Source organism: Cryptomeria japonica, chromosome 11 (assembly GCF_030272615.1).
Source record: "Cryptomeria japonica chromosome 11, Sugi_1.0, whole genome shotgun sequence".
In the NCBI taxonomy this organism is placed as follows: Eukaryota; Viridiplantae; Streptophyta; class Pinopsida; order Cupressales; family Cupressaceae; genus Cryptomeria; species Cryptomeria japonica.
In genome coordinates, this window is record NC_081415.1 from 63,028,290 (window position 1) to 63,053,462 (window position 25,173).

General features: G+C 34.6%; 2 protein-coding genes across 2 annotated transcripts in view; both read right to left on the reverse strand.

The window, feature by feature from the left end:
- The window catches only part of LOC131051376 (uncharacterized), a 31,157-nt gene extending 25,678 nt beyond the window's left edge, over positions 1–5,479 (reverse strand). The window contains exon 1 of the mRNA XM_057985870.2: positions 5,073–5,479. Within this exon, the coding sequence (XP_057841853.1) occupies positions 5,073–5,396 (324 nt within the window). The 5' untranslated portion in view covers positions 5,397–5,479. The remainder of the gene's footprint in view (positions 1–5,072) is intronic.
- A 16,195-nt stretch (positions 5,480–21,674) lies between these two features.
- Positions 21,675–22,157, reverse strand: LOC131051372 (ATP synthase subunit a, chloroplastic-like; the record flags this gene model as incomplete). The annotated part of the gene is made up of 1 exon (XM_057985860.1): positions 21,675–22,157. A coding segment is annotated over one exon (483 nt), but the record flags the coding sequence as incomplete, so codon positions are not given.
- Between the last annotated feature and the right edge of the window lie 3,016 nt (positions 22,158–25,173).

The following is a 25,173-nucleotide window of genomic DNA, read 5'->3' on the forward strand; positions in this document are numbered from 1 at the left end:
AAGTTTCTAACAAGTAGTTTGTTCTGACACAATATTATTTGTGTTTCGATTTAATCAAGTATAACAGTAATTTATTCACAGCTTTCTTAATTTTTACAATTTGTTTGACAAAGTTACAGATCAGAGCTGGTGAATCTTAAGGTTCAAACACTAACTCGCACTCATTAGGACAACCAAGTTCAAAGTTCAGCAAAGTTCAGCTATAGAGAAATGCTTGAACGAAGGATTTGCACTAACTACCAGATGCACAATGATTTTGGTGACATAGAAATTACACTAATCACAGTAGGAACCATCCATTACTGAAAATAGTACACCATAAAACCCCGACACCTTTGTGTACATGGGAAAAGGGTCTTCTCTACCCAGTTTGGAGTGGCTTGAAATTTTTAGAACACGGTAAGCAGAATTTGCTCTCACAAAACTAACCCTAACCGCAAAGTAGCTTAAAACAGAAAACCCCATACTAAACAGAAGATCTGAGTACACAACCTACAAACACATTCTGCTAAAAATATGAACAGCAACTACTCACAGATCTGAACTCACAATACCACATCTATCCTTCATCAAATTGAAAGAACTAGAAGGATTCAAAACTCGACTATGCTCTCTCAAGTTTCTTTTTCTCAATAGTGTGCCATAGGTTTCTTTTATAGAAAAAGAGAACAAGGGTTTACAAAGATGAATCCACATCTCTGCCCAGCTGAACTGCCCTCTTCCAGAACTCACTAGTATACACCTATACACTGTTTTTGATATTGCCGGAAGTAGCACCATTGAATAACTTTGTCCTCTTCATAACATATGGGATAAAAATGCCCTTTTCAGAAGTTTCTTTAAGGCTTCCCACTTCAAAATGGAAGCAACTTTGCAACATTCAAGGGATAATGCATTGTTCTTGTACCACATGATGAGAGCATGGCCTGATTGCAAACAATATTTATAGCAGAGGAGTGAGTTTATGAAGGCTGAAATACACCTTCATTTGAGATATCCACTGGTCCATCTTCTTAGCACTATTATTTCCATCATATGGTTGTATATCAATCTTTGCTTCAGTCTTGAAAACATTTTGCGTCGATGATTCTCCTTTTAGTTCAATTTTCACAGGTTCTTATTCCTCTAGCTTAGGCATTCCCATTTTCTTATCCAAGGCTTGCATGAAGCTCTCTATTCAGTCCATCTTCCCCACTAAACTAGAGATCCTAGCCACATCTTATTCAAGTTTTCTAAAACGGGCTTCACTTTCTTCCTCTCCTTCATCTGTTATTCTTACAGCCCTATTGCACTGCCTTGTTCTGATCTCTAGTTCATAAAGAACTAAATTCCCATTGCCTCTTGACCTTGTGGATGGTATAAATTGTCCAAACCCTAATCAACCAATCAAAAACTTGAGACTCTGATACCCTTGATCCACAAATCATTGGATTCCCTAACCTTATGAATCACCAACTCCAGATTTTTTGATTAACTCTTCTCACAACTCTGACCAACTACTTTTAAAGGATGAAAACAACTACAGCAATATGCATTTTGAATAACAAGGTAATAATAAATAGCATAACACTGACACAAGAAACAGAACACATAACACAATTTCCTCTAACAAAAAATCCAAGATAACGTGATAAGTGAAAATCTCCGAGAAGGGTATGCCTTCAGCATCCCATCACTAATAGATGTCAATATATGGACCAATGCCATTACAATGGTCTTTTGGTGTAATTACAATGTAATATTCGCACTCCCTACCTTTTCTCTACTTTTGCAAACACAAGAGCTATGCAACACCTTTCTCTATTCAAATCACCTTGAGAGTCACCTTTTGAGCCAACTAAACATCTCAAATGCCCCGGAGTTCAACCATTTTATCCCTTCTTTGCCTACTCAAAAATAGACAATTGCCTTTGGATTAGGAATGATTGCCCATTTGCAACAATTCAACCATCCACATTACTGTCCAACAGTTCATCTTCTTCAGTTGCCAACAAGGAATTCCAATAGTGATTGGCTGCTGCCCAACATGCATCTACAACCACGACCTAAAATCAAAGATATAACTACAAATAACCTACAACCCACATCTTATGGCATTTTGTCACCTCTTCACTACCCACACATTCAATACGTTCATCAAGTAGCCTCTTCCAATACAACAACCAGTAAACTAACAAAGACATCTTTTATCCAACCAACATGCGTTTCAGAAGCAGCATATGCCTTCAAATAACACTTTGGCAAGACAACAGATCTTCAAGAGCAACTGAAGTCACTTGGGTAACATGGACAATCTTTAGCAGCTCTTCAGCAGCATAATCAATTTTCAGCAACAACCCACAACACTTTGGCAACAATACTTCAACAACAAAATATTATTACCAAAGCTTCCTCACAGCAAATGATTATAAGATTATACCTCCACAACCGTTGTGACAATGTTTTCAGCTATCACCAAGAATTCCCATATAACTTCCTCCATTCATGAACTCATTGTATATTCCTTCTAACACTGAATGCATTGTTGAGGGAACACTTGTGGGCCTTAGAGCTTTTCTAACAGGAGGTCAGGATGCAAGTGTATGCTAACAAAACCAGAGTCATGATCTTCTCATTTAAAAAGAAAAAAAGGAAACAAAATAGCTTCCTTTTCAAAGGAAGACTCCTAGAAATAGTGGAAAAATACAAGTAGCTTGGGCTTGAACTCCACAACAAGATCAATGGGGAGACATGCAAAAAACTTAATAATAATAATACAAGGTGCGGTAAGCTTTATACTCACTACAAAAAAGGTGTAGGAGTGCAGAATTCTTTTTGGCTTGATTGCCTCGCTAGTGATCCTCTATAAATGTAAAGTTTAAGGCAGCAATATGTCAAATGGCAAATTGAAGCAGATGGAAAGAATCCAAAGCATTTAATTATAAGTAGTTTCAAAATGTAGAATGCAGTTCAGTATGAGATTTTATTAGCTGAAATATGTACTTACCCACTAGAGGCATCAGCAAGGGCTCAAATATTAAGTTATCTAAAAAAGACTCAAATTATGGAGAACCTCCATTGGCCCAAAATGGTGATGAAGAAAGAGTTCAACGGAAGGCAGATCACAGATGAAACAAAGCAACCAATGACTGAATAAATGGGGCATTAACTTGCAAAAGTGCCCAAATACTAATGAGGAATCAAAAAGAGCATATAAGAGAAAAATTCAGGACTGCCATGTGAACAAAACAAATTGGCTAGAAGAAAGCATACTATGTCAAAGATACAAAAAAGCATACATAGGCGTAGAAATTAAGAAAAAGGAAAGGATATTGATTGCCCAATTAAGAACTGGATCACATCATCTTAGATGCATGACTGGTGAGTGGGCAACACCTAAGGAAAAGTGGCAAATGAGAATATGTCTATGTTGCAAGTTGCAACAAGGCAGTGGTGAAGGCAGAACGGCTCTACATCAGGGTGTGTGAGGCTTAGTATGATATATACATCAAACATGAAGACAACCTGACAATGAACGAACCTTATTTGAGGAGACGAGGCTAGTCAAAACATTTAGTTTCTCTATCAAAATCAACTCTAGAAGATCCAACATCAAGAAGGGTTTGAAAATTTTATAAGTGCTCAGTTCTGAGGCATGGTGCTCTTTTGCTGCAACTCTTGGTCCCATAGACTGCTTGTTCTCATGAATGTTATTAAAATCTTTCATTCATCATTCCCTATTCTAAGCATTCCAATTATGTTCCAGATCCACTCTTAGATTTAACCAAGTTAAAATATTTCATTCGTTCTTTCCCTAATTTAACCACTCGCTAAAAATTAAAATGGACCATCTGCTGCAAGAAAAAACTGTTATGAAACACCTAATTATAATATGCTCTAGCAAATGGGTAGGTGTTGATTTGGTTGCAAACAACTATTAGATCCGTTTTTATAATGAATAAATATTTCCCCACTTACCACTAAAAGTTTAAAACCAGGAGAACGAATCTATCTACGACTACAAATGATCATAATATGGGACAAAATGACTACGTTGAAGAATGTGGATATAAGAAATGGTGTGCAGAGATAAATGAGCACAACAAAGGTAATGAAAGAGTGTATTAAATTTTTATTTTCTTGAAGAACATGGTGACAAGAATTTCTCTACAAACACAAATGGACATAACAAGAGCATATAAGGGGTGCAATGATTTAATATTGCCTGGAAGAACGTGGTGATGTGAAACTGCCTGCAAACACAAATGGGCATAAAAAGGGTAATCGGGGGTGTATTGAAACATTATTACATTGAGGAACATGGTGATAAGGCTTTGTCTGCAAATACAGATGGGCCAAAAAAAAAGGGTCATAAGAGGTACATTGAATCATTATTACCTGTAAGAATATGGTGAAGTATTTGTGTGCAAGCATAAATGGACATATGAATGGTGTATTGAATGTATTATCTTGAAAAATTAGTGACAAGAATTTGTCTAACAACACAAATGGGCACTAAAAGTGCAATTAAGGGGTGCATTGAATTATTATTATCTAGGAGAACATCGTAGTAAGAACATGTCTATAAACACAGCTAGCCATAAAAACACAAAATAGAAGATGTACCGAATCATTTCAATCGTAAAGAACACGGTGATAAGAAATTACTTACAAACACAAATGAGCATAGAAAGGGCAAATAGTGGGTGTACTGAATTACTATTACGTAGAAAAACAAGGTGATAAGGTTTTTTCTGCAAATGGGCATGAGAAGGGCAAACAGGAGGTTTATTGAACTATTATTAAGTGGAAGAACCTGGTGATAAAAAAATTTCTGCAAACGCGAGAATAAAAACGGCAAAAAAGGGGTGAAGTTAATCATATTAACTTGAAGAACAAGATTATAAGAATTTGTCGACAAATACAAATGGGCATTAAAAATTGCCAAAAAAAATCCAATTGCACATCAAAATTTGTCTTGAAAACCAAATAAGAATAAAAATTTGTATATTGAATTATATGATAAGAATTTAGCTACAAACGCAAAATGGTTCATAAAATGACAAAATATGTGCTGTCCCAAAATGCATTACCTTGAAGAACATAGTAAGTTTGTCTGACCGGGAAACAACACTAGTAGTAACGGCTTGCTCTTCTACTTGGGTGTCTTCTTCTGCTACTGCCCTCAGCAGCCCCTTTCTCTTCTGCTGAAATTCCTGCTTTCTGTTGTGGGCATCCGTGCTCCGCGTCATCTTGCTGCCGCTTTTTATGTTATTGTGGTGAAATCTCGATACATTGAATTTACTAGCGACCGTTGCAGGGCCATTTGATATTACTGAAGAGTATTTTGAAATGGGTTTTGCATTGCATACACAGATTGTTGTTCTCTGACAAAGAGATGGCATTGCCATCGCCATAGCTAGTTTTATTCTGTGGTGTTTGTGTGATAGTTCGGGGTCTATCCAAACTATCTCATGTTTCTGATTTTGAAGACCATGTTAGATAACTTTTGAAACATGTTATAAGCTACCGTCATTAAATTTTATTTTAATTATTTTGAGAGTATGTTTAGAATCAAAGGATTTTAACAATGACAAGGCCAAAGAGAGTTTCAAGGATGGTTCAATTCATTTTTATTATTTTTATTGCCCCATCTTTTAATATTTATATTAAACATGATTTCTTTTATTTTTTTTTATTTTTTTAAAGTGATTGTTTTCGAAGTTTTTATGTAGTTGGCATGAATGTGAGTATAAGTTCTAAATTCTAAAAATATTAGCGATAAGTATATCTTAGCTTTTCATTTTTCTTTTGGTCTCTTTCATCTATTAATTTTTTAACAAAGATGATGTGAGTCAATCCTCAATTGAGTTGAGTATATTTGCACATATATCTTCTCTTTTCATTTTTCTTTTGGCCTCTTCCATCTATTTATTTTTAACCAAAGATGATGTGAGTCAATCCTCAATCGAGTTGAGTATATTTTCTCTTCAATTGATATTTACCTTTGTATAGACCTTTTAACGATGATCCTGCATGGAGTTTAATTCATCTTGATAATTATTTTTCCTTTCTCAATATCTTAATATCTATTTCCACATGCTTGTGGAGTTTAAACATAATTTTTTTTTTAAATTTCTTTGTTACTATTTGAAAATTTATTCTAATTGGTGTTTTATTTGTTCATCGACTTGACATTGTGCTTCTTCAAAGCCTTCTTTCTTTTGTTCTAAATGTCTTTGGTGATAACATTAAGCCATCTATTTACCTCCCTATGTTCACTTTTTAGATAACTTAGGAGAAACCATAATAATTGTCTCAATAGGAAATGTACATGTTTCTACTAGGAAAAACTCATATGAAACCAAAAAAATATATTTTGAATTTGCTTATCAATAAACATTTTGTATCCTTGCTATTTGTCTTAATTTTGTTTCTTAAGCGTTGCTAACTTACTTTTCACACCCATAAAAGCACCACCAAAATTACTAATATCTCAAATAAATCCAAATTATTGTCTAATCTCATTCAATAACCTCTTTGCCTCTATTTTGTAGTGCAAAAAGTGTTCTTCAACCCCTTAGAGTTATCTTCCTTCTACAAATTTTGTTATGAAAATCACATAGGTGATTGATCCATTCCTACATTACCCCTTGATAGAAAAGCTTGCATAGTAACCATACATAAAGATCATATACATATCACAAGATAACACAAGATATAAGATGGGAAGACTCGAAAGAGAGAAAAAACTATCCTCCAAAAGCATCCACACTAAATGTGTTATTCAAAAAATAAAAGTATTAAATTACACTTACACGGTTTCCATGAACACTTTTGAAACATCAAACTCATCTAATGCATCATCCGCATGCCCAAGCATGTATCCACACATCCCATGCCATGCTTCACATATGCACTCCTTAGAAGAAAATCAATACAATGGCAGTCAAGCCAAAACCTCTATCATTTAACTTAAACCACTAAACATGTGCTTTCTTTTATAGACTCTAGCTCACACAAATGCAACCAAGTGGTAAGGTAAAAACATGTGACTAAAAGTCACGAGTTCACAAAAGCATTGATCCCACATTTACTTTTTAGTATATTAACTATTTTTCCCATGTGCAACCTACATAAAATATATAACTCAACGTTGCATGTACAACTTTAAAAATGACCCCAAATAAATATTTAATGTGGCTAAACACATCACCTAAGATGCATCACAAACAAATATTTATTTTACATAATTAAAATAATATTTTATGCAAGGTGTATACAACACTCGTTCCCAACATTATTTCACTTGTATACATTGCATAAGGGTCAATCAATGAAACCACATGAATCACTAGCATGCTTTCATGCTCTAGCAAAATGTCTACAATAATATCCAATATGTCCACCCTATTGGGCAATAAATCTGGCCATCCTCCAACATGCCACCTATGCAAGTAAAGAAACAAACCAAGGTGAAAATAAACCAATCCAAAGAATACAAACATCAAACCCAAGTGATAATAAAGGTTTCAAGATATTTTTAAATGAACAAAAATCAACATTACTAGAAATAGAAACCACAACAAATGCTAGTTCATCCTATCATTTATGACTCAAAGGTATCATAACATCAACATAACTCATGTCAACAACATATCCAACCCATAAACAACAATTGTAAGCTCCATGTGTCAAACATGTTAATTTAAGAACATACACATCTAAGAACTCATGTTGCATGGGCAATTTAAAATCTGAAAATGATCAAGATATACCAAGTCTACCAATAGCATCACATAGAAGGTGTAACCAATATCAAGTAGCCTCAAGGAGCATCCTCAAAGATATGCAAGACCTACAAATAAATCTATTGCAATACAACTCTCACCACTAGTTTGCATAACGCTCTCAAGTTCTCCACATTCAACAATAGAAAGAGATCAAGGAAACTCCATGTTGTCACCAAATAAAAATGAACAGCACATGGCCATAAACATAGTGATAATCATAGCTCCACACAAACCTCAAATCTAATGTCGCGTTAATATAAAGATTCTAGAAGAAGAACAAGAACAAAGAGAACCTACAAATCAAATCATGCAACATGTCCTTCTACACACACCTCCAAATGTTAAAGTATGTCAAGTAAGATCTTCTTCACAACCCAAAATGAAAAGCTTCAACAACATTCAACCATTCAATCTCCAAGATTAAACAAATCATATGTATCGCATAGAACAACGTGATTGAAAGCCTCTCTAACCAAAGAAGATCAAACTCAAATTCATTCTCATATCAAAAAAATCATCCCAATAACATCTTTTAAATCCCCATCAATAAAGAATATCATAAATGAACTCATAATGCACAAGGAGATAAACATGTCATGTTGGAAATTGACACACATCGGATTCATTTTCTTGTCATTGATGGCAATGAGATTATATGGAAGTCATATACCAGCATTAGGAGGCATTTACCGATAGGCACCAGCATTGGAGTATCCAGGATTACACAGGCACCGACACTGGCATCAAGTACTTCAAGGAAGCCGATATCAAGGAAGATTTATTTAGAAAATCATTTTATAATTATTGTCGAGGCAGACATTGAATATCTTTTGTAATGTATTGTAAGCCAACATAAGGCATATTGTTTGTAATGGGTATTTAGGTTAGTCTGGTAGGTCATTTTGTAGTATGTGACATAGGAGAATATAGCAGAACTGTATAATGCGAATTATATGTATGTAGATCATTTGTATGCGAATGTTATATCATGCAATGATCTATAGATAGTTTGGAAAGTATTCTTGGAGGAGAAGAGATACCAGTAGTAGTGTTCAGGGTTTATGAACCGATACAGAGAAGAGCTAGAACCGGAACTCTATTTGGCATAGCAGATGCATTTTGTGAGTTCCTTTTCATTGTTTTACTTTAGCAAAAGCTTGTAGTCAGTGTGACTCTTTAGTGATGAGCAGTGTGCCTTTTTGCATGTGCAGGCCCCCATTGTATGTAATATCCTTTCATATGGCCAGTGAACTAATATTGTGGGTCACAATCCCACTGGGTTTTTTCTCTTTGAGGTTATCCACGTATGAGTGCTATGTGTTATGGGGTTCATTCACGTGGATGGTTTATTTGCTTCAAGTTATATGTTTATTTGTTTACCAGTTTATATGTGCGTGGTATAAAGGATAAAATATTATCATACTGACAAAACACTAATTCACCCCCCCTTCTCAGTGTTCTTGGATCCCAACATGTCAAATATCCCTCAAGTTAGAATTAGATGATGCATTGGATGAGGATTAGGATTGGAAAAGGAAAAGATTTTGAAAGGTGAGGTTTGGGATTTATTTTAGATGGAGGGAGATTAGAGGAATATTATAATGGAGGAAAGGTCAGTTAAGATAGTTGGATTTTGATTTTGAGGGATGAAAATTAAGATGACGGATTTGGAAGAATGAGAATTAAGATTGAAGGTGCAAGATGAAATTGAATTTAGGATTAAAGATGGAAGAATAGGATGATGGATGAGATATTGGTTAAGAAACTTGATTTTAATTTTGAAGGAGGATGAAAATTAAGATGATGATTGGAAGAATGGGATTTGAGGACGAAGATGAAGGTGAACTTGTATTTGGACTTGTTATAGTTTTGATTTGGGATGGAAGATTGATTTAAATTTTTTTGGAGAAGTTTGGACAAGAAACAATGTTGGCATTATGCAGGAATTGACTATGTGTTGTCATTGATGTCAACATTGTGCTCCAGTTGGACCTGTTCCGGTTTGACTTGGTTTTGGCTCAGGTTTTTCAGTGATTCTGATCCGGTATGGTCAAATTGTTGGATTTGGTTTTGGATGGTTGTTCAGGATGATTATATGCTTGTCATATTCAGTTGGTTCATGATTTGGTGCTCTGGAAGCTATCATTTATGTTCTGGTTTGCTGGTTGATATTCTTGGTCCCGATTGACAGTGTCGATTGGTGATATTTGATGAAATGGTTAAGTGGTTTTGATCCGGCTTCTAGAAATGCTTCCTAACATGCTGAAGATGTTCTTGATTATGTCCTAATTGTTTGGTGGCTTCGCATTGGCTAGTGTGTTGATTTGGTGATCCTATTTGGGCCCAGTTAGTTATTTTGTGTTATTGACACTGAGGGTGTCTACCGGTTGGAGTAACATGCTACATTTGGCCTTGGCGCGATTTCCACTGGATATAATTGTTTGGGAATTTGAATTAGGTTCATGCTATATAATGTAAATCATAATATTGGTCTGGTGGTATCCTGTGATGTAATTTATGCAATTATGAGTTATAAGTTTAGGGTTTAGCCGACCTTGTTTATCAAGGTTGATGATCTATATATATAGGTGATATATTCAAGTAATCTGTATGGGATGGTTATGTTTGCATTATCAGAGAAAGGTTTATGTGTGAACAAGGATATATCATTCAGCGAAGGGTTTGAGGAAAGTTTGGTGTTGCAGGGCAGACATCTGTGCTTAACCAGAACTATAATCAAATATTAGGAGATGTTATTTCCACAACTCATTTCCTCTAGATTGTAGTCTGATGTTTATGTAAGTCAGTGAGACTTCCATTTTGTGTTGAATAGTGAGCTCTAGGTGGTTGGCCTGATTGCAAGTGCAATCCCCATTGTAATATTTCACATACTGCTGCAAAAGTATTATCTGACTGTGGGTAGGGTTTCCCATCGTAGTTTTTCCCTTAACCGGGTTTTCCACGTTAAAATTATTGGTGTTATGTGTTGTGTGATTTCATGCTTTATCTTTCTCTGTATTGTTGTTATATTACTCCGGTGAATATTCTAATCTTATTGTGTGGTCTAGTAGTGATATTGAGAAAGTTTGAGGAGTTTCTAAAAGGCTGGTGTAGTGGAAGTTTTAATATGCTAGAAATAAGTCCTAGTGAAAGAATAATTTGCATTCCTCTGGTATGTGAATATTATGGAGTGTAGTTCTGGATATAATGTTTATGATCTATCTACATTGTACTATCAAGTTTACAGGTCCTCTACTGCTCAAATGGTAGAGTTAGTTATTGTTGTTTCTGATAGTGGGGCATCTATCAGAACTGGTATGGAGAATACTTGATGATTCTCAAATATGTGGTTTTATATGTTACAACTTGGAATACATGTTCATTTAGTTTTTGTACTATCCTAGTTCAATTTTCTAGTGGTAATTTATTCGACAAGTGGAGTTATGTTGTTTTGAGTTTAGTGTTATTAGTTGGGTTGGTTTTTGGTTGACTGAGGTTGTGTATTCTATTTGGATCTTGCCTTTTTGGTTCAGATATGCTTTGGCAGTTGATTTTGAATTTTCATATGGGTCTTACTATGGCGTGTGTAGATCCACATTGAGTTTTAAGCATTGGAGAATGTTTTTGGGCCAACTAGCTGGGATGCTTTATTATTTATCTACATGTTTCTCTTGGCGCAAAATTTGGAGGATGTGTTAATGAGTGTGGTTCATTAGAATAATTTTGAAAGAATGTTTTGTGATGTGTTTGGGTTCCCTTGATCTCCTAGAGTGGACTACAATTGATGTTATAGGTTTAGGTGGCTGAATTTATGTAATATGATTTATTCTTTGGTCGAACCTCAACTAGGGTTCCAATGAATTATCTTGTATATATAGGAGTTTTGTATGGTATGTGTGTGAATTGATGTGAAGTGGATGTCAATGATGCACAAATATATTAAGTGTAGTAGAAGTGTGAAAGATAGTTTGTGGAGAGCTTTGAGACGGTGTTTGATGTCAAATGTGTTTGTCATAATCTTGGTCACTTGACATAGTGTTTGAGGACAATTTCATGGTCAACAAATTTTGTTCTTTTCAATTCCCTTATCCTCTGCACCTGCTGGAAGAAGGTGTGTTCCTTTTGGTATCTTGTGCAACCTTTTGTATCTTGCCCTAAAGTTGTGTGCCTTAGTCTTGCAAGTCCATTTAGGGGTTGTGAGATCCTTGGCCTTGAGCCTAAACTTTGTAATCAATTATTCATATTGTGAGAATGATTCTTACTATAGTTAATCCCTATTTAGGGTTTTCTATGTAAATTTGGCATTCATATGATTTTTATGCTTTATACTTTCATGAACTTCATAATTTTAATAATAAGTTAATTGTGGTTTAAAGTTTAATAGATCAGAAGTGAAGTATTTTGTGTCTAGACTAATTCACCCCCATCCTCTCAGTCTTGTAGTTTGTTCAATAATTGGTATTAGAGTCTGGTTCCTCTTAGAGAAGCTTAACCACTTGAGGAAGATCCAAAATGGTGTATGAAGTTAATTACAAAGCACTAAAGTTTGATGGCACAAGTTAGTCTTAATGGAAGGAAAGGATGGAATGCCATTTGGAATCTCTGCAAACTAGAATATGGGAGAGTATCTAGAAGGGGTATACTACTCCAACAAATGGTCCTCAAACTCCCAATGAGATTAAGACACATGAGGATAATACAAAGGCTAAAGTTTCAATTATCAGTTGTTTAAGTGATTTAGTATTTGCTAGTTATAGGATTGAAGTTATCTAAAGAGATCTAGGAGAAGTTGAGTAGTGTAGATGAAGGTGATCAGAAGACAAAGCAATCCAAGTTGGCAAATTTGAAGCATAAATCTGATAACCTGAAAATGTCTAAAGATGAGAATCTTGAAGGCTATTTACATAAAGTGAATGAGGTTGTGAGTGCAATTAGGGGTATTAGTGGTAAATTAGAAGAAAGTGAAGTTGTGAGAAAAGTGATGTTGACACTACCTAAATGCTACAAACCTAAAAAGTATTGACATTGAAGAAAGTCATGATATGGAAAAATACACCTTGGATAGGTTATATATGGCTCACTCTCCACCTTTGAGATTGTTGAGCTTGATGATTCGTGAAAAGAGAAGAAATAAGTAACATTCAAAGATATTGATAAGGCTGAAGATGAACCTAAAGCAAGCAATTGCATAAATAAGATAGAAGCAAACTTTGTGAGAAGACTAAAGAAATGATCAAGAAAATACAAAGGTAAGTTACCCTTCAAATGTTTCAATTGTGGAAGAATTGGTCATAATGATTATAGATGTACTTATAAGGAAGATTATGATAGAAAACCTGATGATGATAATAGGGGAAGATATAATCACAGATGAAATAATAGAAATAGGAGAATAGATGATCGGGATAAAGCTAAGAAAAATTTATGTTCAATGGAGACTTATTCATCTGAAGAGGAAGATAGTGATAAATCAACTGAAGAATCATTATTTTTAGCTATAGAGGAGAAGAATGATAAAAGGTTTGATAATCAATGATAAAAGGTTTGATAATCCAAAAGATGTGAGACCAGTGAAAAACTAGTGAATGTGAAGACTACACTAAATGTGAAAGTTGTTCCCCCTTTATTTAAATTTTGAAATCGCTCCCCTTTGGTCGTATTGTTAGTCATTTCCTGAAGTCATGTCATGCATCACACTCCTTTTCTAAGTCGGTTGCGGAGTTCCTAATTCTAAAAATCCTCGATCGCTCGACACCTCCTATCTTGTATTTGGTCACTTTGTCATGGGTTGTAAAAAGCTTACAAGTCCCGACCTTAGGTTCGTAAGTTGGTGTTTTCCCAACCGAGTGACATGTCAAACCTTTCCTAGGTTTTGGGGCATCGTCTTTGTGTCAGGTTTTATACGAACTAACACTATTTGCCTTGTCAGTAGGAGTAAGCCAAATTAAGGCAACATTTAAAGAGGTGAAGTAAATGTGAAATTTAAGGCATGCCACATAAATTAAGTACATGAACAGGGTGGTGAATGTTTTTAGAACTAGCCTCCATTTTTCTGAGTTCTCCAAGTGTATAATCTAGCTAGTGCTCATGCAGGGTATAATACAAAATCAGTTGGCAGGCATGCAAGACATAGTGATGGAGCTATTGAATTTTGAAACCTTTTTGCAAGAGTTAGAGACTGGAAAGAGAATTGCATTGTGTGAGAAAATTGTGCAATATGGTTTGGCCTTCGCAGCTGGTTTTCCATTTGTTGTTCCTTGCACAGATTTGGTTGTTGCTTTCTTCAAGAGATATCATCCCGAGACTCAAGAAATTTGGGTGGAAGGTGGCAGAGTAATCATGTGAATTAATGCTAAAAAAATTTCTCGTGCTTTGTTCCTCCCTGAAAAAGAAGCGGTTGAGAGCATGTCTATGTTGGCTAGAGAAGAGCACTTTTGCGTGTATGGTGACTTCTGCATGAATTGTATAGCAAGGAACTGGCTTAAGTAAAAAAAAAGGAGGTAAGTCTTAGCTACCCACTAAACTTAAAAGAATGCATTTCAAAGATGAAGTTGCGGAAGTCATAGTCCTATTGCATCGCATCGTGGGTAGTAATCCTTCTAAGTTTTTCGAATTCTAGATGTGTCATTTCATCCTCACTATCTGTACTCCTGATAGTTTCATTGATTGGGCCTCTGTCATTAGTTTTCACCAAAATGAGCAATTGCGGAATTTGCGCTAGTCCCTTGCTTTCCATATGTGCTCATATCTTGTTTACATCCTTGCTAGTCAAGAGTCTGCTTGGCCAAGTCTAGAGCTTCATCACCCTTCACTAGTTTTTGCACCTGTTTATCAAAAGTTTCCTCAACTGACCCTATAGAAGAGAACACACACTTTTTCCCACGTCAATGATGCATTCTCAATGAGTTTGGTTAGAAAACTGGAAGGAAACCGTGGCTTGTGGTTTTCTCATGTTTTTGTTGACTTTGTGATGAAATTTGGAAGCTTTTACACCCAATTTGACCAGTTCTCATATCTTAGAATTGAGGGTTTTGAGAAGGAGCCACTAAAACTGCCTTGTTTTCCCTTTGATTATGTTGTGTTTTTAGAAGCCTACTGCCAAATGTTTATAGTGAATGTGAAGTATTTGAATATGGGAAAGAGGGGATATCCCTTTCCATTGTCCACCGGTGTCTTTTTTTGTAAAACTAATGATGATGCTAAGGCAGTGGGGACACTTCTAGAGAAATTTTACTTTTCATCTTTATCAGCCAGAGGCAGCTTTGACATCAAAGGGTATGTAAGGCACCATCTATATGGAGCTAAAGGTTACATCCATCATCCTGAGCTTGAAGATTTTTGGGAAGATTGTTTAGATGATGATGAAGTATTCAGAAGAAGCTACATGAGGCTCTCCTTACAACAAATTCACACCCTTCATGTTTCCTTCAATGTCTCAGATGATGTTACTAAAGATGAGGTCATCATTGACCCGAAATACCATATTGTTGCTAATGCAATCTCTTTGGAAGTTGACCAGTCTAAGGAAGAAGTTTCAGACCTAATGGTTCGCACTGCCCCAGTGTTAAGGAGAACCTCTAACTAGCTAAATGGTAGATGGAATCAATAGGTTAGTTCTTCTTAAGGTCAAAAATCATCATCTCACAGAGAGCATGGGACAACTTCATCGTCCCTTGCTCAAACACCAGCAGTTAGGTCAACAGAAAAACCTTTGAGCATAAGATCTCAATAAGGTGGTGATGGAGAAAAGCCAGAATAGAGACCACTGCTCGTATTAAAGCCACTTGTGAACAAGATGAACGAGCTACAATGCTCAAAGGAAAATCACCCCTCTCTAATTTTGAGGGTATGTATCAGAAAATCATTGATGATCAGTCTTTTTCTGCTCTACTTGAAATCCCTTCCTTCCCCATGCAAAGAACCCCTGGTATTACCAATAATGAATAAAAATCTGAGATGACTTCTCCAACTTGGTTGAAGTCAGAGGTTGAGAAGAAAAGAAAGGTTTCCACCCCTATCTCTACCGAAATTGACACAGTTGCATTGTTATTGGAAAGCTTCTATAAGCCTAAGAAGGCTAAATGGATGTCTTGAATTGTCTTTGATCCTGCTTTTGGCCACCAAATCCTAGAGATTGTTGATCTTGTTGGGAATGTGGATGCAAGTGATGTAACTTAGAAGGATTATAAGATCATTCATGTAGATATGGGACCCTCCACCTTGGAGGTGGACGTCTATTATGTTGACTACTCTATTCATGCATTAATCAAAAGAGCGCAAGAACAAAATAAGAAGAATCTTGAGCTCCAATCTCAGGTGAAATCTTTGAAGGATTTCATTTCATCTTCTATAAATCCTACTGTTGGAGAGTCTTTGAGTTCACAAGTGTAGGAGATTGCTCCAGGCACTGTGAGGAAAGTTAAAGGTAACTTGGGGTATGCCAAAGTTGTCACTAACTGGATCAATGAAATTTATGGTGTTGGCGTAAGTTATGTTACTAAGTTCAAGCTGCTATATATAAATATATGGAACAAAAGAAAGGAATCATTAACAAAACTACAACAAGTCAAAAAAGAACATGGGAGTATCTTCATGCTCTCAAGGGAAGTCACAGATCTTATGTTATTGGGCCACACCATATTGACCACTGAGAAAATAGTTGAACATCCAAGGGAGGTTAATCCTATTTGGCGTGATGCACTAGATTGGAAAGAGAAAACCTATCGTGATTAAATTAATGATATTTATAATTCCTTGAGACGTTACTTAAGTGACTTGCTGAAAATTAAAGAAAATCTCTGTGCTCTGGATGTTGATCTCATGGATAGCTTCAAGGAGAATGTATTGGAAATCAATGAAATGATACGCTAATTCAGAGATAATTATCAAAATAATGTTAGAGATCCTCATAGCATGTCCTTGGAATCCTTTAAATATTGGGTCACCTGCAAATTCATGCTTCTACTTTCGAATCCGAGATGGATGGAATGCACAAAGATATAGCGGCTACTGATGGGTTCATTGCAAAGTGGAGAAAAAGGTTGCAGATCACCACTATACCAGAGGACCCAAAAATGGAGCCAACTATGAACAGGTATTGTGAATACAGGCAAAGGATCAAAGCTTAGGAGGTGGCACGTATCGATTAGGAGGTGGAGAATGTTGAAGATGAAGAACCAAAAGCTGAATAGGTAGTGGCAGTTTCTTGTTTTATGTTCTAATTACTTTTATTGATCATTGGCTAGTCGGGAAAGGCCTAAAGGCTTTTAAAATAATGGTTTCCTTCAAGAAACTATTATACAAAGATAGATGAATATCTTTGATATATTTCTATTCCTAGGTAAAAATGATAGATTCAATCTATTTTTTTATTTCTCCATGAATAGTATGCTTATAACAATAAGGACAATTTCTTTAATTCCAATCGAAGAGGAGTATTGAGTCGATTTTTTCAAGTCGTATATCTCGAAATACCCAGTGATTTTTTATTACCACTATCTTGAGTACAACTAGTACATTCTAAAGTAATTGTTACTCTTACATTTCCACCCTTGGCCATATAACTTACTTTGGATATTTTATCTACTTCCTTTCTTTTCAATTCAAAAAAAAGAGAAGAAAGAGAAGAAAGAGAAAGGAATAGAAGTTTTCGAAGAATGATTAAAGATTTTATTACTTAATTCATTCTCGTAATAAAATCTTTAATTAAAAGTTTTCAGTAGTTTACTATTTGAGGAACTTTTGGATCTAGATTTTTTTTATTATTCTAACTTCCCCCCCCTTGAATTCTAAAGAGATTGAATCTAATTTATTTTCTTTCCCTAGAGCTAACATAATTTAACCTAATTGAGACATAGTACAATAAGCCAAGCCTCTTTTAAGATCTTTTTGAGCGAGAGCCATAGTAGCTCCCAATAGAGCTGTTATTCCCCCTATCCAAGAGATAAGATACATTATTAAAGGTAGAGCTTTAAAAAGTGGAAACAATCGAGCTACAAGAAAAATTCCTACTGCTACCATAGTAGTGGCATGTATAAGAGCTAAAATAGGAGTAGGCCCTTCCATAGCATCAGGTAACCATACATGAAGTGGGAATTGTGCAGATTTGGCTACTGGACCTAAAAATAAGAGAAAAGGACACGAAGTAACAAAAAATGAACCAACCCCATCAATGGCAGTCAATTCATTTAATTTTTTAGATAAATATTGAAATTCGAAACTACCTGTTACCCAATAAAAACCTAGGATTCCTAATAAGAGTCCAAAATCCCCTGCACGGTTAGTTATGAATGCTTTTTGACAAGCATTAGCTGCACTAGGTCGCGTAAAGAAAAAACCTATCAATAAATAGGAACACATTCCTACTAATTCTCAAAATATATCTATTTGTAATAAATTAGGGCTAATAACTAGCCCCAGCATAGAAGCATTAAAAAAATTAAGGTAAGCAAAAAACCTCACATATGTTTTATCATGAGACATATAATTATCATTGTAGATCATAACCATGGTTCCAACTATTGTGACTAAAACTAACATAATGGAAGTAAGTGGATCAATCAAATAGCCCAACTCTAATGAAAACTTATTATTGATAACCCAAGACCAGAAATATCGATAGATACCCAAATGCCCTTATATTTTCCCTTTTTTTGACTTTCATTTTCCTCTCCCGTGAACCCGAAAGAAAAAAAATGATGTTAGATTCATTTCCTTTTCTTCTTGGATAAAGAAAATAAATTAGATTCAATCTGTTTAGAATTCAAGGTGGGGGGGGGGGGGAAGTTAGAATAATAAAAAGAATCTAGATCCAAAAGTTCCTCAAATAGTAAACTACTGAAAACTTTTAATTAAAGATTTTATTACGAGAATGAGTTAAGTAATAAAATCTTTAATCATTCTTCAAAAACTTCTATTCCTTTCTCTTTCTTCTCTTTCTTCTCTTTTTTCTGAATTGAAAAGAAAAGAAGTAGATACAATATCCAAAGTAAGTTATATGGCCAAGGGTGGAAATGTAAGAGTAACAATTACTTTAGAATGTACTAGTTGTACTCAAGATAGTGGTAATAAAAAATCACCAGCTATTTCAAGATATACGAGTCGAAAAAATCGACGCAATACTCCTCTTCGATTGGAATTAAAGAAATTTTGTCCTTATTGTTCCAAGCATGCTATTCATGGAGAAATAAAAAAAAGATTGAATCTATCATTTTTACCCAGGAATAGAAATATGTCAAAGATATTTCTCTATCTTTGTATTTTAACAAAATATGTCACTATCAATATTTCTTTTCGAAATATTTTGAAAAAAAGTATTTGAAAGGTTCATAAAACAAACTATGAATAAAATGAAGCCATCTTTTCGGAATACATCTCCCTCTTTTCGAAATAGATCTAAGCCATATTTTCGGAATAGATCTAAGCCATATTTTCGAAATAGACCTAAGCCATATTTTCGAAATAGATCTAAGTGATTTTCCCCAAATCAACAGTCTTTTCGAAAACATCTATCGCCAATTCGGCCTGGAGAGCAAATCGATTATAAAAATATTAGCTTAATTAATCGATTTATTAGCGAGCAAAGAAAAATACTATCTCACCAAATGAATTGATTAATGTTGAAACAACAACGCTTAATAGCTAGGGTTGTTAAACAAGCTCGTATTCTATCTTTGATACCTTTTCTTTCTTTAAAATGAAAAGTAATTAGAGCCAACTTGCTCCTACATTTAATCAAGCTGGGATATCTAACAATTCTATAAATAAAAAGGATTATTCATAAATGAATAATTGAATTATCTAAGTGGGTCCGAATTCATTTTTGTATTGTCTCTAGTTTCCCGGAGAGTTTCCCCTGGAGATTGGGTTTAACTATTTCATGACACAATAATATTTTCTAACATCATAGAGAAGCAATTATTATTTAATATAGCTATTTGTGCAAGTGTTCTACGATTTGTAAGCAACTGTCTTTTGTATAAAAATTGAATGAATTTATTAGAAGAAACTCCATTCGCACGTGATGCTGCATTAATCTGAGTAATCCACAAATGACGAAAATCTCTCTTTCGCTTAAGTCTATCTTGGTGAGCGGAAACTAAAGCTCTGCTCTTCTGTTGGTTAGCAACCCTAAAAAGTTTAGAATGGGCTCCCCGAGAGCCTGATACAAATGCAAGAATCGTTTTTCGATGTTTTTTAGCTATATATCCACTTTTAACTCTGGTCATTGAAGTTGATTCTTCATAAATGACTAATCTATTTTTTGATCAATCATTTTCTTGTTTGGTTTATTAAGAATAAAACTGATTTTTCTAGTGTATAAAATATAGATTCCAATGGCTTTTGCTACTCTAACCTTCCCAACCATAATTCTTTTCAGTTAGGCACCTTCCAAGTAGGCAAGGGATTGGACCTTGCACTTAAGTAAGAAAAAAAAAAAAAGATAATAATATCTATATATTATTATGGATACAATTATAAAAAAAAAACTTTGTTCGATCTATCTACTTCTCCTAGTGTCGCAAATCTTTCTGACCGAAATAAGTGAAGTATAAGTCCACTATTTTGGATCACCCCCTCCCCTATTGCCTGAACAAGAAAATTGATAGAGGGGGGTCTTTAAAATCCTGAAGAATACAGATTTTGGTCTTCGAGATCAAACAAACGGATTAGCAAATAAAAGTGCTAGAGCTACAACTAATCCATAAATAGTACAAGCTTCCAAAAAATTTAAACTTAGCAGTAAGATTGTATTTTACCCTCTGCCTCTAGTTGTTTCGCAATACCTTCAACAACTTGTCTCACAGCAGTGCCTTGACCAATGCCAGGTCCAATAGAAGTAAGGCCTACGGATAATCCAACAACAATAACGAAAGCAACAAAAATCAAAGGATTCATTGTAATCTCCTCTTAGGTGTGGATAATATGATAGTTTTATCTATTGATTTGATTGTTCATGTTCAACTAGAGAACAATTTCTTTGAAACAACTAAACTTCGACGAAATGGCATTCAAAATTATGATATTACCAATTCTCTACCCTGACATTATATTCTTTTTTAGATGAAATAGAGACAGATTTTTTTCATTTATAAAATGAAATATTCTACGTAATAGCCCATTTTTTATGGTTAATTCTAAATAATTATATATATTAGTACACACACACACACACACACACACACACACACACATATATGTATGTATGTATGTATGTATATGTATATGTATATATGTATATATATATATATATATATATATATATATATATATATATATGTATGTATGTATGTATGTATGTATATATATATATATATACATATAAATATACATATACATACATACATACATACATACATATATATATATATATATATATATATATATATATAGACACACACACACACACACACACACACATACATATATATGTATATGTATATACATATACATATACATGTATATGTATATACATATACATACATACATATATATATGTGTGTGTGTGTGTGTGTGTGTGTGTGTGTGTGTGTGTGTGTGTGTATGTATATGTATATGTATATAACATAATACAAACTATGTACATAAAATGTATGTATCCCTTCGAAATCGAAAAATGCATTGTTCCACATCGGGGTACACAGTTTACTAAACTAATTCCCATTAGTAAACCTATTCATTTTACTATGTAGATATGAATCTACAAATATGATCTATTATATCCATGAATTTTATTGATGGGATTAGTGATCCTTAATTTTTTTACTAAGATCTTAGAGATGAAGTATTTTCACTTATGATTATACAAGGGAGAATCGAAATGAACAGAACATTTCACGTTTCATACATATCAAATTATGTATGAATTGAAAAGTTAGAAAAGACTGAGTCCAATTAATTCAATTAATGATGATCCTCCATGGATTCGCCTATATAAGTTGCAGCTAGAGTTGCAAAGATTAGAGCTTGAATACCACTTGTAAATAATCCTAGGAACATTATAGGTATAGGTACCACTATACGTACTAAGGAAACAAGAACGACAACTACTAATTCGTCAGCTAATATATTTCCAAAAGTCGATGATAGAGGTTTTGTAAAATCTTCTAATATGTTAATTGGTAAAAGTATTGGGGTTGGTTGAATATATTTACCAAAATAGCCTAAACCCCTCTTTGTAAAACCTGCATAAAAATAAGCTACCGATGTGAGAAAAGCTAGAGCTACTGTAGTATTAATATCATTTGTAGGTGCGGCTAATTCCCCATGAGGTAATTTAATAATTCCCCAAGGAAAAAGAGCACCTGCCCAGTTAGAAACAAAGATAAATAGAAACATAGTCCCCATAAAAGGAACCCAGGGACCATATTCTTCTTTGCCAAACCGTTATCTTTCATTTTTTAAATATCTGGACTGTGTTTCTAATGATGATCTTTTGGGGAAACTTTTTTTTTCTCATTAGAGCAAAAGTTTTATGCATGGGATTGTCAGCTATTTTTAATATAGAAGAACTACTGGTGGTTTTCATATATTCATAAGATTTGAATTATGGTGTATGGATTCTTTTTTGTTCTTTGAAAGTCAATTGGTGAATTTATATTGAAATGGTAGATGATTTGATATTTTAGTTGTTGTAGAATATTAGCGGTGAATGGTGTTTCGTAGTAGCTTTATTTCAAAAACTGAAAAATTCTAAAAATAGTAGTTAGTATTCTTTCCTTATTTTCTTTTGGGTTAAAAGAATATGAGTTGTTTGTCTATTAATTGAAAATCATTAGACGGTAGCTGCCACCTTGTAAAATAAGCAGAGAATTAGCCAGTTCATATTTTGTTAGGTTGGTTCAACTGTGGTTACATTTTTCATCTCCGTGGGCATGAGAATATAGAGTTAGGTGACAAATCTGTTAACCAATAGATTTTTGGCAACCCTTCTAGGGAAATATATAAGGATGAGCATCATGAGGCATTTGTGGGATACTAGTCCGTTATGGGTCTGCCAAGCCAAGTGGCCCTTGTGTTACAACCTAATGTAGATTGGTTGGTTCATAATCAAGAAGATTTAGTGGTAACTCTTCGACACCTTGCCTGGTAAAAGAGGAAGACTGAACGTCAATTTCACAGAGTTAATGTTGTCTTGGAAAAGGAAGAGGAGTTTGGAGAAAATGTTGTGCATATGGATGTTTCTCTAAAGGGAATAATTATTCAAGTTGAAGAGATTCCCCCTTTACCAGTCCTTAGAATTAATTGAATCTTCCCCTTAGGTTTAAGTTGTCGACTTTGAGACTCGATGATTAAATTATGGCTTCCAAAAGATACACTAGGGCTGATAAGAAAAAAGGGATTGTTGATCAAGATTTTAAATTTTTAAAGTCTATCAACTTTTTCAGCTTTCTCACCTGTTGGGAGAACTAAAACCATCAGTAGACCTCCTTCTCCCACTAGGTTTAATAGGCCTACATCTGCCCATTCGCATTCTCACATTCAAGCCCTTGTATTGCAGGGTATTATATTACCTCTCCAAGTTTGTTTCTCAATCCTTGATATCCAAATCATGGATCAACTTGCACCACCTGTACCATGGGGCTTAGCAATAGGTCCTATCTCATTTGCAGTTGGGGCCCAGCTCCAAGACTTACCCAAAGGCTCTGGGAAAATTATCCCTAAGTTTAATGAGGATGGGAAGGTTTCTCCTGAAGAACATTTAAAGGCTTTCTTTGTTGCATCTTCTATCTTGGCAGTGCAACACGAAGATGTTACAATGAGGTTGTTTGTGGAATCTTTGTCCGGTCCTACTGCCAAGTGGTTCTATTCTCTTCCTAATGGTTGCATTAATGAGTGGAATACATTAAGAACCAAGTTTGAAAGAATATTCAAAACAACTGAGGGTGATTCAGTATTGGTTGCTCAGTTAGGTTCTATGAAGAAAGAAGTACATGATACTATGAGAGATTTTGTAGCAAAGTTTAACAAATTGTATAATAGGATTTCTACTAATATGAGACCTAGTGAACATTTAATCAAGGCTGTGTTTATTAACACCTTACCGCCTAATATAAGTTTTACTATAAAAAGAGAGGGTGATGGTAATACAGAAGTTGCTCAAACATTGGCTATAACAATTGCAGTCACATAAATCTGTCCACTTAATGAAATGAATATTTAATATTTATTTGATCAATTAACCATCAATAGCCAATTAATTAAATCAATATTTAATCAATTCATCCTCGACCTCTTTTTCTATTAATTAAATAAATTATTCAATTTATTTCAATTAATTCATTAAACCAAATTCACAATCAATTAAATGAATAAAGAACATTTATTTAATTTAAGCCCCTTTCCTCCTTTAAATAAATAAATAAATTTTTTATTTAAATCCCTAAACTACCCCCCACTTGCATTCTCCTACAAATGCAAGTTGCACCTATTTAGTTGAAATAAATGAATTTTATTTTAATTAAAATCTTATTTTCTCTCACCCACCCAGCCCACTAGACTCTTCTAACCCATTCTAGACTCTCCTAAACCCATTCTAGATTCTTCTAAACCATTCCTAATTAGCATAATCACCCTCCCTGATTATTGTCACATTCCTAAGCAACTTGAAGTCACTTCTCAAAGCCTCAAAGTCTTTGAAAAGCATTAAAGGCTTTATGTCTTTAACAAGTTAACCCCTAAAGTCTTCCAAACCACTTATGGCTCTTACATAACTATTAATGGTTAACTCAACACCCACATGGTTAGAGACTTTACCTCTAGCTCAACCTCCATTTAACTCATGGGTCTCTTCAAGCATTCATTGCTTTGACCATGGTTATCCCCACTAACTCTTGCACAAAAGTTTGTCCATTGGATAAAGGCATTATTCATTGGATAAAGGCATTATTCATTGGATAAAGGCTTTATTCCTTCAACTCAAGCCTAACCTTACCTCCCAAGGTAACCTTCATGTCATCTCAAGCATTTAATACTTCTTCCCCCTCCTCTCAAGCCATCTCATGATGACATTTGTCATCCTGGGATTGGGTTAAAAGCCCTCACATGGATCACAAACCCATCAATCCTGACCCTTGTTGAGATTACTCAATCTCAACCATCCATTGCCCTATTTTCCCTATAAATAGAGCCCATTCCTTCTTAATCCACATCTAGAAATATTGTATGCATATAATATATACTAAAATTGAGAGAGCATTTTAGGAGCAAATCATATCTAAATTGTTATTTTGGTTAAAATCAATATAGCTTAATTAGGCTTTCTCATATTTAGCTTGTATTTGCATATTTTAATCATTTTTTATAAATCTTGAATCTCCATAAGACTTGCATAGTAGTACAAAAAGTTGAGGGCTACACTCATGTGGAACTTGGAGAGGAGAGGAACAAGGGAGGAACAACT